The sequence below is a fragment of the Odontesthes bonariensis genome, chromosome 11, assembly GCF_027942865.1.
Source record: "Odontesthes bonariensis isolate fOdoBon6 chromosome 11, fOdoBon6.hap1, whole genome shotgun sequence".
NCBI lineage: Eukaryota > Metazoa > Chordata > Actinopteri > Atheriniformes > Atherinopsidae > Odontesthes > Odontesthes bonariensis.
Genome location: NC_134516.1, coordinates 22858435 through 22877423, shown reverse-complemented (window position 1 = coordinate 22877423; position 18989 = coordinate 22858435). Strand labels below are relative to the sequence as shown.

Below are 18989 nucleotides of genomic sequence, written 5' to 3'. Positions count from 1 at the left end.
CCAAAACGTAGTGAACAGAACCAAACATACAAACCAAAAAAGTCTATACAGAGCTTATAATATTCTTATACATTCTTATAATAAATTCCTATATAAATATTGACTCATAAATATCATCTAATTGGCTTTTAAGTTCCTCTGAATGGAAACGACAGTACCAAGATTGGAAAATATGGTCTTACTTGTGATGAACATTTTAAGTATATCTGGGTTTGTGTTCCTTTTATCAAATTAAAAATGCAAGCGTTGAAAATTATTCCGACCTTTTTGTCGCAACTGGTGGAAAGGTTTTTATTTGCCATCACAGCCCTAAGTGTGCTATTCATGCGTTTTGCATGTCCCAACTGAGAATTTTAGACTACGCTTCTTCTGCCATGATATGTAAATTCTCAGATTGGAAGGAATCTTTGCCATGACTTCCCTCATAAAAATGTAAGTTTTGGCCAAACATGGCTATGTCCCTTAGTTTTCTTTAGCCTGCATTTAGGCCAGAATGACTCAGGGTGAAAGCAGCTGCCTAAGCTCGGCCGCACATCTACCAACATGGCTCAAATCTGCATTTTCTTTGTGCCTTTTGGCCCCCGTATGGCCCTCACAGCATTCGCAGGAATCTGGCCCACACTTAGGCCCAAATGCTATCAGTCATGACACATGCTTACTCATCCACTTCTGACTGAAAGCATAAACATCTGTTTGATTTTCACAGTTCCTTACACAGATTCCAATGAGACGTTGCAGGAAAGCTATTTTATTTTGAAGGAAACATTCTCTTCCGCTTTCATTCTAAATATATTTTTGCAACTTGATGTTGCAATGATAGGCGCACAGATGGGGCGGTCCGATCATAAGGCCGTCATAGATAAGAAAAAAAAATGTAGTCACGTGTTTCCTTGTTTACCGTGTATGGGGGACAGAGTTAAAGAAAGCCAGAGTGTACCACCATGTGGTTCCTTCTGGGTGGTAGAGATGTTACATAAAGGTGAAATGTGTCTTATATGTCCCATGTAAGACACATTCTGGAGTTTTTCAGGATGCAATCTGAAAAAAAGACAACTCACCAGCAGCTTTTGATATAAATTTATTACAGACATAGAGTATCATAATAAGCAAACAAAGCCAATATTACTGGGGGTCTCGGAAGATGCATTAGAGCATCAAACCTCTATGAACTGTCTATTAATAGTTGGCAAAGTCATTGATCGTGGAAGACATTTTAATGTCTTAACATCAGCATCACAGGCAGGGAAGTTGTCCACCACTTGTCATCTCACATTTTTGTCTCATGTCAATTCCTGAAAGACACGAATACCAACCATAAGAATTGAATCAGCATCTGGAATCCTTAGAATATGAAGCAATGCATCAGTCAAGCTGCCGAGGTTGCGTGAACTACAGCAAGAATGCTTCTCGACTGTTTCCTAAATAAGAGCTCTATTTGTCTGTGACCAGACCACAGAGTGTGGGGGTTGTTTGGGGTGTGAAAGAGGTTCCTGAGCTCACCTGATCTGATGCGCTTCCAGGACTCAAGCAGGCAGTAAAGGAGGAACGGGGGGCCACTGTTGTCCAGTGCTAGGACAAAAGGGCATCAATACCTGCAGGGGTTAAGACCATGGCCTGCAGCAGGTCTGACAGAGAAACGATGCCCTTTACCACATCGGCCCCGTCCACCAGGACCAGCCGATGGACCTGGGAGAAGGAAGCAAACGAATGATCTTCCTTTACGCTGTGATCGGAAATCTGATAAAGGTCAGGGAAACACTTACCTCAGCTGTGACTATTCGGTCAATAATTGTTTCCAAAGTTTCATCCGGACGGCACTTGATCACACCCTCAACGTAACATGTGCGCCTGCGAACGGCCTCCTGCATGGTCATGTCCAGATTGTTGTAAGTCTTCTCGGCTGCTACATTCTGCCATGGAGTAAACAGATCATTTCTGAGAAAGACAGCAAACTCTCCTATGATAAGGAAGAAGGGAGGCGGCAACGTGCTGTGACGAATAGAGTCTTAAACTAGAAATCTCTACAATACTCACAATGACATCAAATCTTGAGTAGAGTGCTACCACTTTGCCTGAGAAAATAAATTGTTGGATGCTGAAATCGATACCGACGCTGATAATTACAGGTAGATGAAAACGCTTACTGTAAGAACGTATACCTTGTTCATCCACCACCGGCAGTGCTGACACACGCCTCTCCACAAAAATGGAGAGGGCATCATAAAGTGATGCTGTTTGCTGGACTGTGGCGATGTTCCTGAAAGTTCCTATCCCAAGCTCCTGGATCTGCCTCTGGATGAACGCTGGCCTGGGAAGCTTTTTACCCTGAAAGTCTCCAAACACCAAACGGTAGTTTAAGACCATGCACGCCATCGGGTATTTACAGACATAAACATCAGGTTAGGCTCACAAATATATGGAGGAACTTGAGGATTCTTTTGTGGGTCAGAATGTGCAGGACATTCCCAGACTCTGGATCGATCACAGGTAGCCTGTGGATCTTGTGTCTGAGTAGGGAATAGATGGCATCAAAGAGGCTAAAGTAGGGGAAGAGATAGCAGAGGAATTTACTGCTTTGACGGATAGACAAGTGGAATTCACACCAACTGATGTGTGCACTCACCTGGCCTCTGGAGAAATACTAATGAGGAACTGATTGGGATACTGTAAGTAGACATCTGGATAGAAGAACAGGGAGAGCTCAAATGGAAATTCACTGAGATGCACGCATAGAGATAATGCCATTTATCTGTGCTGGTTATTTACTTCGAAGTGAATCACCTCTCCATGTCTCAATCTTCTGGCTCTCCAGACCATACATTTGGACCTTCGGAGGGAAAACTCAACATATGAGTTACTAGTTTTAGATCCAAAAACTGGCAGCTCGTGCCTAAAAAAACTCCTCTAACTCTCACTGACTGATAAAGCTTGGTTTTATCTTCTTCATTACTGTCTTTGGCCTACAATAATGAGCAATCTGTCAACTAACAATCCATGTGATCTATGATATTGGTGCTTCCTTGAACAGATCTATGAGCAGGCCCAGTAGGCACATGCCCAGGGGCCCAGGAAGTGCCTCTGACTTATCTCAGACATATAAACATATATCCCAAAAAGATATCGCGAAATATCCAAAATGGCCAAAGTACGACAGAGACAACTACGAAGAGACAAAAAGACCACAAAGGGAAAGAAAACAAAGAGAAATAAATGACCGAATGTTTCAAATGTGACACATTGGAGATTTAAAGCAACCAGAACGAGTCACACATTAATTCTAACATGACACAAAATTGAAAAAAGAAAAAGAAAAGAAACACAGAGATGTCTAGAAAGATGCAAGAGGACCAAAATGTGACCCATAACCACCAGAGTTATAAAACACAGAACCACAAAAATCTGCAAAAATGAGGAGAATATGAGCCACGAAGAGATGCCAAATGACCAGAAATTGATGCAAAACCTCCTAAATGAAGCAAAAAACATATGGGGGAAACACAACCACACAGAGAGGCAAAATTACTAAATGATGCAAGATCATCCACATCAGACACAAAATCCCCAAAATGAGTGATAAAACGACCAAAACGAGATTAGAAACAACATAAATCTGGCACAGAGACCAGAATGGAAAAGGATCTATAATGCTTTTCTAAAATAGTGACATAATAACTCCACAAACATTATGCATAGAATAAGATATATGGCTTTAAAGTGTGGTATACTCATGCTCACCATGGGAGACTTGTAATAGCAATGGAGGATGTTGATGAAATCTGTGATAGTCAGCATACCTGTGGCAGAGAAAGATGCATATCCTTGTTCTTTTGAACTGACAGTTGTCAGTACATTCATGGAGAAAAGTTGGCATCTCACCCACAAATCTCTGCAACTTGCTGTCCCATAGAGGCGCAGCCCTCAAGCCATTTGCAACCAGTGCAAAAAAGGCCTTTTTCACCTTTGTGAGTAAATAAAGTCACAGTCAGAGAAATGAATACAATGTTGTACCTCCAACAGGCTAGAGGCTGTATAGGATGTACAATATAAGCGATAACTTAATGCAAATATTCTAAACTATTTAAAGCCTATAAATGAAACCAAGAAAGGCTATTGTCCCTTTGAAAAAGTTAAACGTAGTTTAGCCATGTTTCTGCTGAAATAAGCAATTCCTTTCGGGAAAAGGATGTCACCAGTGTCTGTGGGATGCCCTCTTTTATACCCAGTCATGATCCCTTCCTGCTTATTAATCTGATCAGTTATAAGACTATCCACCGGGGGCTTTTATCCCCCTCATTTCTTTAGATACTTTATTGATTCTGGCATTGGATTGCCAATATTTTGTTGCCTGCCCCACCTTTTAGAAACACGTTGTCCCTATCAAATTGAAAATGAGCATATGTTTTTAATAGAACTTTTTAATAGAAAGAGCTTTTAGAAAAGCTGTGACCTTACTTGTAGTGTGGTATCAAATATGACCAGTTTACAGCTGGTTGGAATGGCATCATAGCAACGATGGCTTTTCATGAAATTTAAGTAGACTGTGGCATCAGCCTCTACGAGAAAATACAACAGCTGATCAATACACTGTTTTCACAGGGACTACGTATGGACGTGAAAATATCAATGCACACAGCTTCACATACATGCTGACAAATGTACACCAACAGGACACCGAAATTCGCCACATCTGCACATTTATGCGATCCAATAGAATAGCAAACATGAGCCAGTCTTTGGAAACGTACCTTGCTTCTGAATTCTCTGCTTCTCCTCGGACGATGACACCTACAACACATCAAGTGTAACATTCTCCACATAACGATTTTCAAAACGGTTTGAAATCCTTTCACAGGACTACTTGTTTCAATAATAGCTTTAACTTCATGAACCCCCCCTGATTATGGTCATCCCAAAATAACATTTCACCTGTGGAAGAGGCTCCATAACTCCATGAAAAAAGCTGATTTCAAAGAAGCAAACGCCGGAGAGTGGTTTGTTACCCTTTTCTACAAAGCAGTTGGGTCTATATTAGGAGCTCTCCAGTGGAATGTCAAGCCAGGGTCGAGGCAGGGGAGGGGTAAAAGAAGCTGGCACTGGTTCAAGGGGAGGGACCCTCCATGTTGTACCATAACAAGATATCTGCCTCCTTGTCCATAGACACTCATCATTAATGTGCCTTCTTAAATGTTTATATACATTAGCCTGGAGAAGTAAATTAGACAAATTTGCCTGAGGCTATCCACTGCAGATTGGCGTAACACTCGCACAGCGGAACATGACTTCAAGATGGATGCAATGTCAAAGTCACATAAAAAATGACCAAACTAACCAAGCTTATTGTTGGGCATCAACCTGTGAGTCGTGTTTCAAAGAGAAAAACAAATAACAACAAACAAAAGTGCTCAAAGAAAAGCATTTATTAATTCTGGGTTTTTCTATACATTTGACGCCATTTTCATTTTACACTGTGTACAAAATTAAATGTTTCTGTGCTCCAAAGTGTATCAAATTCAAATGCTCATAGCCTTTTTCTCAAGGGGTTCAATAACAAAGTAAATGTTTAAGTGTAAACGGCCACATAAAAATTATTTTTCTAAATTTCTCTCTGGCGTTTCAAAAACATGGAGACAGAGCTGCTGACAGATGCTTTAGATCAAAACAGAGCCAGATGTGCAAATTCTAGACATCACCGGCAAATAAAACGCAGCAGTTAACCTTTAACGTGTCGTACACAAAACCAAAAACCAGCGAGGAACTGCGTGAAACCCCTGGAACCCATCCCTTCAACACAGAGGAGAAAATGTGGTCAGAACCCTGTGACAGGAAAGCAGCTATAAAACCACGTGCCATCCTGTCGCCACATAAATTCTGGTGAATATCGTTGACTATAGAGAGAACATGCTAAATATAAAAAACTATAAGTTGTTTTTAATTTCTTTGAGGCCAGTGATATTTGCACTCTACTGTCTACTTCCCATTTCTGATACCTTCGCTTACATGGAGAGGAAAGTGATCAAGGACAGGCTTTGCAACAAAAAGAAAAGAATGTACGTGGTGTACAAAAATCAGTGCTTTACGCATACATTTGAACAGAGTCGGATGTGCATGAAGAACATATGGCAACAAGGCATACATATGGGTGAGCAAAGTGTACAATAAATGAGTTTAGTCCCTTCTTCTTATACAGCCGGATCATTAAAAGTAAAAGAAAACTTACAGCGAAGCCATCAACTAATAGATATGCCGTGCGACCTTCACACACTTTCATCAACATGCCAAGTAGTTAACGCCTTTAAACATTATGGCTGTAATATAATAACTCAAAACACATTCATCACCAAAGGCCCTTCATCCACATCTGACAGATCTGATGAGAGCAGCAAAACAGTTTTGTTGCTACTGAAGAAAACATTAAATGATCTCCGTACATCCTGTGATAGCTGCAGTAAAACAAAAAAATAAGAGCATCTATCGCACCGTCTTGCTTTTGTTTTATTCTGCACCACTGCACTATAAATGTACTTTCACCCTATGCTGTCTCAACTCACCCCATCTGAAAAGTGCACCTGCATTCTACATCTGTAAAATTAAACAAAAAAAAACATGACTTAAGAGAAGTTGAGGAGGCGTTAAAACAATGCTGGTTCAGTTTTCCAGAGTTGATCGCTGCAGGCTGACGAGCTGCGATCTCTTTCTAACCGGGCACGAGCAGAGCCGGGACTTTGTCGATGGGCAGCACACACTCTGGATGGCAGGGGAGCAGCTGTACAGAAGGAAGCCCCCCAAACTGAAAGTCCAGACTATGTTCTACAGATCTGTGGAGGCTCGAAGACATCACCGATAACTGCTGATGGTCATCAACGGGACCATGAACAAGGAGTGCTGAGGTGTTTCCAAACCCACACCGAAGATGCGGCAGGGTTGCAAAACAGCCAGGGCAGAAGAGGGAGGCAGAAAACCAAGTTTGGGGGGCTTCCGTATTAGACTTCCTGTCAGGATGTATTTGACCCATTGAGGCGAGGAGGGAACCCAACAGACATAAAACGGATGGCTCTGCAGACACTGATGGGTGACTTTCTCTGTTGTATTCGTCGATTTCAAATTCACCAGCCTGACGGTTGAGGCTCTTGTTGGCCAGAACACAACAGGGCAGGCGGCCGGCTGGGACAGGAGTCTCTGGATTTAGTTTGGAAGCCTGGAGGTGGGGGAAGCTGATCTCATCTGGTGGAGGAAGCAGGGACTGGCCACTTCTGCAGAGACTGAGCTGGTGCAGCACAGCACTGGTAGCAATAAGGCCGGCTACACTGGTGAGATAGACCAGGCCAAGCATACAGGATACCTGAAGATAAAACGAGGTGAAATCTTTTAATCAAACCTAAATTAACAATATCAACTCATTTTAACCTAATGCATCTTTCACTGGTTTGACACGGTTGTCCTTTGCTTGGTTATCCATTTCAGGGAACATAAACATTTAACTTCAACCCAAATCCCCATCTCACCTTTATAAAGTGCTGATAGATAGCTGTGAGGGCTTGACTCCATGCAGACTCCTCCAGCAGCACACACAGGTCGGTGTAGGTTAACCAGCCCCGTTTCATCCCCTGACGTTCAGCGATGCTGGAAATACACAGCCCAGAATCAGAAATATTATTTCAAAAGGAAACAAACAAAAAATATTCAGTAGAATTCAACAGATTCTTTTGCAGGCTGCATCTTACAAGACTGAAACGCAAAGGGAGAACACAGCTGATCACAAACCTGGTTTCCAGCTGACTCAGAATACCAAAGAAGTCATTTGGGTCGGTGAAGAGGCTCCACTCCTGGAAAATATGACACAAGGTTTGAACCACACGCAAATGCAGGAACACACCACACATGTAATCACACACAGTGTAACTCACGATGGCATTCAAGAAATTCATTTCCAGGTTATTGACAGTTTGGACGTCCAGTTTCCCGGCTGCTCCCCACTCATCATTGAAAACCTCTTCTTCCTCTCCTTCATCATACAGGTACTTGCTGGCAACCATCTAAACCACAGAGAGAAAGTTAGCTGGTTCAATTTGTTCATTAAACTACTTTCAAAAACACGAGTATGGGCTCATAAATCTACAGATCATGCTATAAATAACACTGTAGCACATTTAGATTGACCCACAAACTCCAAACAAATACCATCGAGATCAGGAAAAGGTCAGAAGAGGAGATCTTTTGCAGATATTCGGGGTTTCTATGTCGGAGCCTTTCTATGTAAACCAAAGCCAGCATCATGGCACATGGAGAGATGCAAGCCTCCCTGAAAAATAAGAGAGATTTTTTTTGAACCAAGACTTAAAGCATGAAAGCATGATTTGAGAGCACAGATATATTACACAGTACAAACCTCGCAACATGAGCAGCATACTTCTTCTGGAGCCTTCTTATTGGGCTTGGGGCAGACTTCTGGAAGATTTCGACAGCAATATCTGGAATCCAAGGATGCACAAAAAAAAAATAAAAATCAAAAAGTGGGTTCCAATAATCTAATATTAGCTCCATTTTCAAATTGTCTCCATTTATTTATGATTATTTACCATATAAAATACTGTATGGTATGACTCATACTGAAACAAAATACTTTACAGAGAAGGCAACACCTCAGTTTATTGTTTATTGAGTCATAATGACTGTGGCAATGCAAACAAAATAAAGACATAAACACCTCAATCAAGCAGATTTAACATACACATATTAACCAATACCATAGTAATAAGCTCACCTGTAACAGGACATGAGAAGGCATCTAAAGAAACGTCTGTGTCCAGGCCATAATACAGTCTCTTTCTCACCCGTTCTGACAGTTTTTGGTGCCCAGGAAGAAACTGCAATAACAACATTTTGGCTAGCATTAGCTTAGACATGGTAACTTTACGGAATAACGAAGACAATTTACACTTGACTAGAAAGCAGGTGTAAATTATCTTTACCTAGCGTAACGAAGTGTTCAGTCCAGCTATTTTAACATTAGTACAGTAAGAGGATGGCCATATTTTACACATATTAACCACAACTGATAACTTTTTCACATTAGCTAAAGCTAGGGCCCTTAGCATGTCAACATAGCGAGCCTACATAAGTAAAACATTAGCTTTGTGCTATCCATATCAGACAGAGGTATTTCCCTTATGTAACAATAATAAAGGTAGAAAAAATAATTGTAAGATCGGTATAGTATGACAAAAAAAAGGCAATTCAGCCATAATTCCACCCGAGTTATTAATTTAGTAACAAACTTTAACTTAACCTGTCATATATGCCAGCACGCTAATGCGCTTAGCATGTGCTAGCTTAGTTTGTTGACCTGGTGTGGTTTTGCTCGACAACATACCGTGAACTCCTGGAAGTCCGAAAACTGAAATGTATTTTCGTTAAATAGTGCGTCGAAATCCATATCTACTGCGCATTAGTCCACCGAATATGGAAAAAGACGTCTGCCCGGCCTGCCCCCGCCTGTTCGGTGAAGCTCAGCTTGAAACACACCCTAAGCGGGGACAGTCAGTGACGACGAATCCTCCAGCTGTTTACTTCCTTTTCCAGACACATACACGTGCAGGGTGGCGCGCTGTTACACAAGTTTCACAAGTACAAGAAGCTCCAACTTCTGCATGCAAATATTAAAGTTATGGGGTTTTCATTGATGAAAAGCTTCAGATTTTTTAAATTTTAAATTATTAAAGTTTACAGCGTCTTTAAATAACTGCATCGGAGAGGGTTAGCTATTGATTTTATAGCCTGAAAACATGTGAAAAAAACTTTTGTTTATTCCGAAATTGCAAGACAAATCTGAGTATTTACACAGTTATATAATGGACACCTTCTGTGAGGTAGACATAAGACAGCAAATGATATACAGCAATGCTGGGTATGACTGTATACTGTACACTTACATAGCACATATTAAGTAAGAGTATTCTTACTGTGTGGACGATTAAGTATAATAGTATGTATTTTCAGTACAGACATTTTGAATAGTCAGTTGAGCAAAAAGCTGTCAGCCAAGTGAAAAGTCTTAAGTTTAACTGCCAATGGCAGATAGACATGGATTGTACAACTCCATAAATATATGTCAAAAACAGCATTTATGACTTTATATGTACAGGTTATTGACTATATAATTGACATTATCAGACAATCATTTCACCTTAACTTAACGTTTGAAGTGTGAACAAATGCTCACACGTCTCCTAAAAACAGTATCACTTTAAAAAACAGCTTAGCTCAAAATTAAACAACCAAAAGCTTAAAAACAAAAAAACTAAATCCCTGACAGCTTGTACACAGACTCCAGACTCATTCATATATTGTTCTGTAGGAAACAGAATCATCAGCTTCTCAACTTAACACGACGCACCGAGGCTGGAATTTGATTTCTTTTTCCATTTTTGCATTCCCTTTTGAGTCAGACGATTTAAAGCTCCACCGGGCAAAATAAAAAGCCAGTTTTGTTTATGACGGGTAACACAAATCAACCAATTCTCATGCTAAATAACAAAACATAAATAAACAATAGAGGAGCATCTAATAGTATGTTTTCAGCTTAAAATCTAAAAACCTGCTCATTCTTTTGTATTTAAATGCAGTTATGATGTCACCAGTCTTTTTACTTGAGCTAACACTTTGAATTTATTGCTAATATCCTCCAGATTAAAATTTTGGTACAACCAGAGCTACGAGACATTTTAACAAGTGTGTACGTTGATATTTGCACATAGTGTTTCCGCCACCTCACTTTTTAAGGCACCGTCCCTTTTCTCCATGACCTGGCATTGCACATTTAGTTGGAAAATCCCAAAAATAAATAACACCTTCTCACCTCTTTCAGTGTTCTGTCACTTTTAAACAAAGTATCAACTTTCTAAAAAGGGGGAGTAAAAAAATGTGGCCGTTTGTATAATAATAAATACATTCAGTGCCCAGGGTGGCCTGATGAGGTCGACGGTGGCTGCAGTTTCTCAGACTTGCGATCTTTAGCTTCGGTATCTGAGGAGGAATCTGAGTCCTGGCCCTGCTGTTGCTTCGACCACATGTCTGCGTACAGGCCTTCTTTGAGCATCAACTCATCGTGTCTTGGATGGATGGATAGATAGATGGGTGTTACTTACAGCTAAGAGAACAGAAGAATGTGCAACATATTTAATATTTAGAGAGGCAGGTCAACAAGCCACACTTACCGTCCACGCTCGGCGACCCGGCCATCGCTGATAACCAGAATCTGGTCTGCTCCGATAATGGTGGACAGCCTTTTGTGTACACAAAATGGACCCATCAGTTGGAAAAAAAAACTAAACAAAACTGAACCTTTTGGGGGGAAATAAATAGAATCACAGGGATCTGTTACCTGTGGGCTACAACAACTGTTGTACGATTGGCACAGACTTTAGCCAGAGAGGCCTGGATGTTGCGCTCTGTCTGTGTGTCCAGCGCAGATGTAGCCTACAGAGAGACTGGGTTATCAGATTTCAAATAACAGCAGGGACTTTAAGCTTTTAAATGCTGTCCCATAGATAAAAGTCATAAGACCCAGTGCACATTCATAGTGCAATACGTCAGATACCTCATCGAGAAGGATGATCTGTGGTGCTTTGAGGATAGTTCTGGCGATGGCCACCCTCTGTTTCTCTCCTCCACTAAGCTTCAGACCCCTTTCGCCCACCTGTGTATCATAACCTAACAGACACAAACACAGGTGAATGGCTACAATTACAATTATTCAGCGATAAGACACAGCCCCTCCACCTTCATTTCAAAACTGATGGTCGGTGCTTCGCAGTCCAGTTTAGAATATATTCATTCTCTTTAGATGAGTACAACTGAGTACAAATCACAAAGGGGAGGCATTTTGTATTAAGTTCAAATCTTTAAGGTGAATATATAAAAAAAGAGGGATTACCTTCGGGGAAGGCCATGATTTTATCGTGTATATCTGCAGCTACAGCAGCCTCCTCCACCTCCTGGTCACTGGCTGAGATGCGACCATAGCGGATGTTATCCCTGATTGTGTCATTGAAGAGCACAGTATCCTGGGGAACCACGCCAATATGAGCTCGCAGAGATGTTTGCTTTACCTGAGGAGAGACAAAGTAATGACTGTAGAATGCCTGTAAAAACAGCATCTATTACTCCTGGCATTCCTGAGAGAATGGGGCTAACTTACGCTCACAAGTGGCTGATGCCTTCAGCTGCACATTAAAGCGATACCCCGGAGTAGATTCAACCTGGGGTCATTTGAACCGTGACATCCAGCCAAGTAGCCCACCCGCAGTTTTTTCGATATTGGCTGAACATCAGCTGAGTTACTGAGTTATCCCGAATAGCTTCGTACAAGGGTTAATGGAACCTGGCAGTATCTCCAAAATTACCACACTAAAATCACATGCCATGACACCAAACTTCTACAGTAGTACAAATATGGTCTGTACTCACAAAGCGATGCATTTGGAAGTTTGAAAATAGTCCAGGAGTTTATTATTATCAACACAAGCCTGATAGCTTCTCTGCTGCTAAAGCTGCGTCGACGTCACTTCCTTGATCTGGGAGCTTCAAAGTAAGATGAGGGTTGATCTACTACTGTAGACAACAAAGTATATGCTATATTCTACATGTTTTTTTTATGAATTTTTATGTTGTAGAGTTGGGAAATTATTTTATCAATGGAGAAATTGAGCAGCCTTGCTTTGTTGTCTACAGTAGTAGATCAACCCTCATCTTACTTTGAAGCTCCCAGATCAAGGAAGTGACGTCGACGCAGCTTTAGCAGCAGAAAGGCTATCAGGCTTGTGTTGATAATAATAAACTCCTGGACTATTTTCAAACTTCCAAATGCATCGTTTTGTGAGTACAGACCATATTTGTACTACTGTAGAAGTTTGGTGTCATGGCATGTGATTTTAGTGTGGTAATTTTGGAGATACTGCCAGGTTCCATTAACCCTTGTACGAAGCTATTCGGGATAACTCAGTAACTCAGCTGATGTTCAGCCAATATCGAAAAAACTGCGGGTGGGCTACTTGGCTGGATATCACGGTTCAAATGACCCCAGGTTGAATCTACTCCGGAGTATTGCTTTAATTAATGTACAGCAGCTTCTGATGCATATCATGCAGCAACATAACATCATTCTGTTACTGATTCTATGTGTCAATTTGACTTAAACTTACTTTGATTTATCATGTTGTGTAACAGAGTTGAATGTCAAGGATCAAAATATTCATAAAGATTATGAAAAGTACACTTCAGTCTTAAATACTATGTAACAAACTTCTCATATGTGAATTCCTTGCGATTTTGACTATATTTTCTATTTAATTTGGACTTTTTCCATAATCTCTTGCAGTTGCTGTGGTGCCCTACACTTACTTTGGAGATATCCTGACCATCAATGCGAATGCAGCCTCCCTGAACATCATAGAAACGGAAAAGCAGTCGCATGATTGTGCTTTTCCCCGATCCAGATGGTCCCACCTTGGGGAGAATAGCAGAAAATAATCATCATACAGCGTACACCTAATATAACACTAATGAAAGGGTAAAAATCGAACTAATATTTGTCATACCAGCGCAATCGTCTGTCCTGGAAGAACTGTGAAGGAAACATCCTTGAGAATCTCCTTGCTGTAAAACAAAACAATTTAAAGGCTGCTCATCTCTCACAATTAGCAGGGAAACTTTGTGCACAGCTTTTTACCAAAAGCATCAAAGCAAAGTTGAACAAACCCATTTGTGTAGCTGAAGTAAACGTTCTCAAACTCCACTCTTCCCAGTTTATACAGCAGATTCCCAGCATTTACTTCATCTTTCACCTGCAGAAGCAGATACATTCAGAATGTGAAGAAAGCTCCAAGCACAGCACTGAAACGACAACTGCAAATACTTCACACTTTAAAATGTACCTCTTCTTCCTCCTCAAATATTTTGAACATGCTTTCCATGTCGATGAAAGAATTTTGGATCATTCTGCAGAAAGAAAGGGAAGACATCAAGTGTGTAACAACACTTCAGGCTTAAATGCTCATGTGAGCAAATATTTAGACGATAATGACTGATAATGAGGCAGACTAAGCAAAATATTCCTAAAAAAAAGCCTCTTAATGATATGTGACCGATTAGAGGTGTGCAGTGTATTAGTCTGCAGAGAAATCGCTTGAAGCTTGAAATAGCTTCAAGCTTCCTCAGCCTTGTCTTACCTGTAGTAAGTTCCAAACCAGTTGAGAGGAGTGTACAGCTGGATGATGTATGTGCCGAAGAGAACAAAATCTCCAACCTAAGACGAGAGGGCAGTATTCACTGGCACGCTGAACAAGTCAATTGAGCGCAGTTATTCCTCACATACGGTAAAAAATAAAGAAATGTTAACTTGTTTCGAGATATTATATTAAAAAGGACAAGTGCTTTCAAAGATGGCGTCTAGATGTTGAAATATGTCTGTGTCAGCACCTTGAACCTTCCTTCAGTGACAAAGTAGGCGCAGAGCAAGGAGCCCGCCAGCAGCCCTGAGCCGATGATGACGTTCTGCGTTTGATTGAGAAAGGCCAGCGATGCCTGAGTCTTCCACTCTGAAGCCTAAAATAAGAGGAGACGATAAACATTAAATGCACGCTAACGGACACAACCTATAAACTTTCCCCAAGAAGTGAAATCAGAGCAATATGAGGATGAAAAGCAGAAGGTAGCTCCTTAATCTCTGCTTAGATTTGGTTTCCAACAATTTTGTTGTTCTTCTAGTTTGACTTGATGCTTAAGCTGATACAATCCAGTTCTTTATTCCAACTTCTGAGCAGCTTTCACCTCCACCGACTAAACCGGGTTAAACCGGGCATGTGTTGCTATGATGAAAGCGACTCTGAGCATTATTCTTTCCGTCTTAGTTTCGAAGCTGAAACTGCCATAAATATGAGCGGATAGTCTGGCCAGCACCTTGTTCAGCTGAGCTGTGACAGCAGCGTTAACGAGACATCGGTCTGAACATACCTGTTCTGATTCCGGTCAAACTACAACAAAACATTCTTTCAGTGGGTGTTTTCAGTATTTTGTTGGAGAAAAAGCTCTAGCGTCTCTTGTGCTTTGCTTGTGATTAATAAATACCTCTGACCTACCTGGTATTTCAAGATGGCATCCTCAAAACGGTTGACCTCGTAGTTCTCTGCGTTATAGTATTTCACCTGTTAAGAGGCAAAACAATTGTTCAAACTTTGACTTTGACTCATTCGCATCTTTAACTTTCTTTTTGCGAGTCTCAACCAAAAGGCAAAATGTTTGATGTACCGTCTCAAAGTTCAACAAGGAGTCCACAGCCTTGGACTTGGCGTTGTTGTCCTGCAGATTCATGTCTCGTCTGTACTTGGTTCTCCATTCGGTGATGATGATGGTCAGGGCTGAGGGACATCGACAAGCAGTGAGAAAACTTCTACACACTTAAATATTGTCCGATTCATATTAAAATGTCATTCAATAAAGTTGCTTTGGTTAAGCATGCCCCACTTACTGAGGTAGAGGGTCATGCAGATGAAGATTATAAGGCCGAACCAGGCATTGAAATAAGTGACGAAGTAGATGATGGAAATGACAATATCAGCGATGGTTGGAAAGATGCTGAACACAAGGTAACTGTGAAAGAACACGGATAGAGGAGTCAATTTCATCTTCCATCTCAAATGAAAAGTGTCACAGTGTCCAAACAAAACCTAGTGCTGCTAAGTCATACTGATTTGCTAAACCTAAGGTTCTGATAAAGACATTTCCATTAATGAATCATCAGATCTATAACCAACAAACCCACGCCAGTGACGTCTCACCTGAGCAAACTGTTGATGGAGGAGGTGCCACGGTCTATGCTTCTCAGCACGTCGCCGGTTTTGCGGCCGAGATGCCAGCGTAGAGAGAGCGAGTGCAAGTGGGCAAACAGACGAACCTGAACCACCCGATTGGTGTACTGCTGCACACGGATCCAGAAGAAGGAGCGCATATTACTGACAAACCCTGACGCGCCTGGGAGGAGAAGAACAAAGAGTTAAGTAAGGTCTCGGGCTGTTTATGCGATGCTACAGAGCTCACTTTATAATAGTGTCCAGAACATGAATGAGTGAGGTTTACCTGCCCCTCCGCCCTGCAGGAACTTGAGCAGCACATAAATACACACTGTGGTGGCCAGAGTGCGCCAGCTGCTGCCATCAGTCAGTTCATTCACTTGGAGAGAGATCAGGGTAAATGAGAGAAGAAAAATGGCACGCAGCCAAGCATAGGAACAAATGAAACCATATCTAACCTCCACTAAACTGAGGCGCAGGTTTGTTTTAACAATGTCACTACGGAAAGACGCCATTTAAATTAAGAGCCAGCAGGGTAAGGTAAAGAGGACGCTTCACATACCGATATTTTTGTAGTAAATGGGTACAAAGACATTAATAGCCCTCTCGACTCCCAGTAGTACCAAACAGAAGAGGACCAGAAGCTGGAGAATGATATTGCCTCGAGGCCACATGTACGGGAGAAGCAGGCGGACCTTCTTCCTGAAATCCTGCCAGGTGGAGAGGTTCTCTTCTGTTCTCCCCAATAGATTCTGAGGTACAGAAACATACACCAGTAAACCCAAAACCCATTTCCAGAAAAGTGCAGAAGTGTTTCTAAAAAAAACAAATCTGTATGTTTCTTTTTTTAAAATATCTGTCTCACAAAGAAACGATCTTCAACGATCAACTCACTATTAAGCTCACAAAGACCACGTAAGCATCTCTACCTGTCCGCTGCTTTCCACGTCCCGCTCATCTTCATTGATCAGAAGCATATAAGGTCTTCGAGGCAGCCCCGGAGCTTTAAGACCGATGAAGAACAGCAGACCGGTGCCGCTGTAGCGGATCAGCCACAGAGCAAACTTAACCTGACGGGTTCAGAGACATTTACAAGCAGATCAACATGGATTCCACGTCAAAGTTAAACAGTGTGCAGGAGTGAAGATGTGACCATTCAATACTCATAACGCAGCTATGTAACAGTAACCAACTAGCCTTAATGACCTGGTTAAATCAACTGGTAGTGGTAAGCTGTTAATTCAAATTACACTAAAATTCAGACATAATGCAATGATGGATCGAATTAAGCAAAAGCCTGATATGTAGTTTGCAGGGCACTGGTGTATAATAATAGTAATAATAACAATAATAAAACCCCTTTTTTCAGTTTTGGACAAAAGCTTTATAAAAGAAAGGAAAAAAACAAACAAACTGCCAAGTCATGCTTGCAGGTATGAAAACACAAAGTGGAGCCTGCTGCTCTGACTCAGTGTGGGAGGAGCAAGATTTTCTCTTGTGTTTTAATTGGCTAACCGGGTGGAGTTTAGGAAGAGAAAGTCTGACATGGCAATGACTCAGCAAAAAAAAACAAAAAAAAAAACAGACCAAACCAAAACCACACAAATCTCGAGCTGTTTGGGTGTAAACATAATCCTTTATGTTTTAGACCGTTTGCATAGCTCAGAGAGGAGTGTCTCTACTTATCCTAAACAAATAAGTAACCTTTGACTCACTAGAATATCACTGCTGGGAGTTTTATCATAATGACTAAGCACACTCCTGGATCAACACTGGTAAAACTAAATCAGTAATGCTGATGGACATTACACAGTTTTAAAAGCTATAGATTGATGAAACAAAAAAAACAAGCATTATTGGGTCTACTTTCTTTCGATTTGATCAAAAACTAGATCTTATGTGACGTTCATTCTTTCCTCACCTGCTGCTGAGTGTCCTCCAGGCCCCACCACCAGTGAGGACTGTACCAGGACACAAAGGCTAAGTTCTCAGCTGAGAAAGCTATGGCCCAGAACACCAGCAGGACAGTGCTGTGTCCCCTTGTCCGGTCCATCAGCAGGACCCTCCGTCTCTCCACCCTGAGCGTGGCTGAAGCCCAGGCCCATCCCGCCACAGAAAAGGAGCCGTACAGCACCACATATCCCGGAAGCTCTCCTGCAGTGGCAACTTGCCACACCGTCCCACCCAGAAACTGAAGCAGGAGCAGGACTGAGATGGCCAGCTGGAAACCATAGAGACGGGAGCGTGGGATGTACTTGGGTTCCATTGTGGTGCCATACTTCTGGTAGCATATGTGGTGGAGGGCTCCGAGGAAAAAGGCGATGGTGAGCAGGATGGTGGGGACCAGTGTAAAGTAGAAGCAGGGGGAGATGCCTTCATCCACCCAGGTGTGGGAGATGGAGGCATTTGATTCACAGTAGCTCCGCATGAACACCATGGCTGCAACTGGGGGACAGAAAGGATTTTACTACAGGGGCAGCAGCAGAATGTATATTCACAAATAATAAAACAGCTTTTTAAAAAGGGAGAAAAGCAAGTATCCCTCAGTTTAACACCACACAAGCACAACTGGCTAACACACTGCTACACACGGTCATTTAAGAGGCTCAACATCCCTTTGCTGCTAAAAATATAAAACCCATCACATCACCAATATAGCACACATTATCAAAATGTGAGGGCAGTGCAGTGCAGTTCAGAGAAACCCACGCGAAAGTCAAGGTGCACACCGGTTAATAGCTCATTTACAACACATTGTGCAGCTTAACGGACAAGACGCATCAAGAATTGCGCACCGTTAACGCATATTTGAGGGTACTGTTACCTCACTTGGCAGGTAGACACAAACAGGCTGCTCTCAACTTCAAAATAACGAAGGCGCTCAGCAGCAGAGGTTACTCCTGGAAAACGAGAGTCCGCCTTCTGTTAGCTGTTAGCCGGCTTTTTGTCCGGAGGACACCTCTTTCACACAAATGACCAATTGTTACGTTTAACGCTGCTAAGAGAACAGAAAACTACATAACTACGCGTCTGTCATCGCGCTGTCCACAAACTGTGTGCACTCATGTTCCGAAAGTGGTCGTCCTTGTCGCGTGTGTGTTAAACAACAGCTATCCATGACTCGGCAATCGACGCTTACGCAAC

The 18989-nt window shown here is 41.7% G+C and overlaps 3 protein-coding genes across 8 annotated transcripts; all 3 read right to left on the bottom strand.

The window, feature by feature from the left end:
• Positions 1-1062: 1062 nt before the first annotated feature.
• Positions 1063-5054, bottom strand: prkag3a (protein kinase, AMP-activated, gamma 3a non-catalytic subunit). Of its 6 annotated transcripts, none has more exons than XM_075477948.1 (13): positions 4927-5054; positions 4746-4785; positions 4453-4553; positions 3877-3958; positions 3736-3794; positions 2767-2827; positions 2624-2678; positions 2411-2537; positions 2160-2325; positions 2035-2072; positions 1764-1910; positions 1501-1686; positions 1063-1292 (listed from the first exon to the last, which is right to left on the bottom strand). In XM_075477948.1, exons 1-12 carry the CDS (start codon positions 4942-4944, stop codon positions 1570-1572), a joined length of 1011 nt encoding a protein of 336 aa, XP_075334063.1. In that variant the 5' UTR covers positions 4945-5054; the 3' UTR covers positions 1063-1292; positions 1501-1569. The 6 variants fall into 6 exon arrangements, with proteins under 6 accessions (XP_075334063.1, XP_075334064.1, XP_075334058.1 ...); XM_075477949.1 differs by having other exon boundaries at positions 2782-2827; XM_075477943.1 differs by having other exon boundaries at positions 2035-2325.
• Positions 5055-5402: 348 nt separating this feature from the next.
• cnppd1 (cyclin Pas1/PHO80 domain containing 1) lies at positions 5403-9561 on the bottom strand. Its single transcript, XM_075477941.1, has 8 exons — positions 9371-9561; positions 8762-8864; positions 8387-8468; positions 8179-8299; positions 7905-8033; positions 7762-7823; positions 7503-7620; positions 5403-7339 (listed from the first exon to the last, which is right to left on the bottom strand). Exons 1-8 carry the CDS (start codon positions 9431-9433, stop codon positions 6695-6697), a joined length of 1323 nt encoding a protein of 440 aa, XP_075334056.1. The 5' UTR covers positions 9434-9561; the 3' UTR covers positions 5403-6694.
• A 224-nt stretch (positions 9562-9785) lies between these two features.
• On the bottom strand, positions 9786-18989 carry abcb6a (ATP binding cassette subfamily B member 6 (LAN blood group) a). The gene is made up of 20 exons (XM_075477942.1): positions 18670-18989; positions 17767-18290; positions 16775-16915; positions 16408-16597; positions 16132-16224; positions 15834-16026; positions 15524-15645; positions 15304-15413; positions 15135-15200; positions 14476-14601; positions 14226-14302; positions 13932-13995; positions 13756-13841; positions 13596-13653; positions 13399-13503; positions 11933-12107; positions 11597-11709; positions 11381-11475; positions 11214-11282; positions 9786-11108 (listed from the first exon to the last, which is right to left on the bottom strand). Exons 2-20 carry the CDS (start codon positions 18280-18282, stop codon positions 10949-10951), a joined length of 2559 nt encoding a protein of 852 aa, XP_075334057.1. The 5' UTR covers positions 18283-18290; positions 18670-18989; the 3' UTR covers positions 9786-10948.

Bases quoted from the DNA above. Each gene is read 5' to 3' on its own strand.
- prkag3a (XM_075477943.1), bottom strand. The intron at 3,959-4,452 runs GTAAGGTCACAG...TTACTCACAAAG, and splicing joins TATTTGATACCACACTACAA to GTGAAAAAGGCCTTTTTTGC. The intron at 3,795-3,876 runs GTGAGATGCCAA...TCTCTGCCACAG, and splicing joins CAAGTTGCAGAGATTTGTGG to GTATGCTGACTATCACAGAT.
- abcb6a (XM_075477942.1), bottom strand. From the start codon at position 18,282: ATGGTGTTCATGCGGAGCTACTGTGAATCAAATGCCTCCATCTCCCAC. The intron at 13,654-13,755 runs GTTTGTTCAACT...TTTGTTTTACAG, and splicing joins TACTTCAGCTACACAAATGG to CAAGGAGATTCTCAAGGATG. The intron at 11,109-11,213 runs GTAAGTGTGGCT...CATCCATCCAAG, and splicing joins CGGGTCGCCGAGCGTGGACG to ACACGATGAGTTGATGCTCA.
- cnppd1 (XM_075477941.1), bottom strand. From the start codon at position 9,433: ATGGATTTCGACGCACTATTTAACGAAAATACATTTCAGTTTTCGGAC. The intron at 8,865-9,370 runs GTATGTTGTCGA...TTGTTATTGCAG, and splicing joins CGGACTTCCAGGAGTTCACG to TTTCTTCCTGGGCACCAAAA. The intron at 7,621-7,761 runs GTTTGTGATCAG...GTGTATTTCCAG, and splicing joins CTGAGTCAGCTGGAAACCAG to CATCGCTGAACGTCAGGGGA.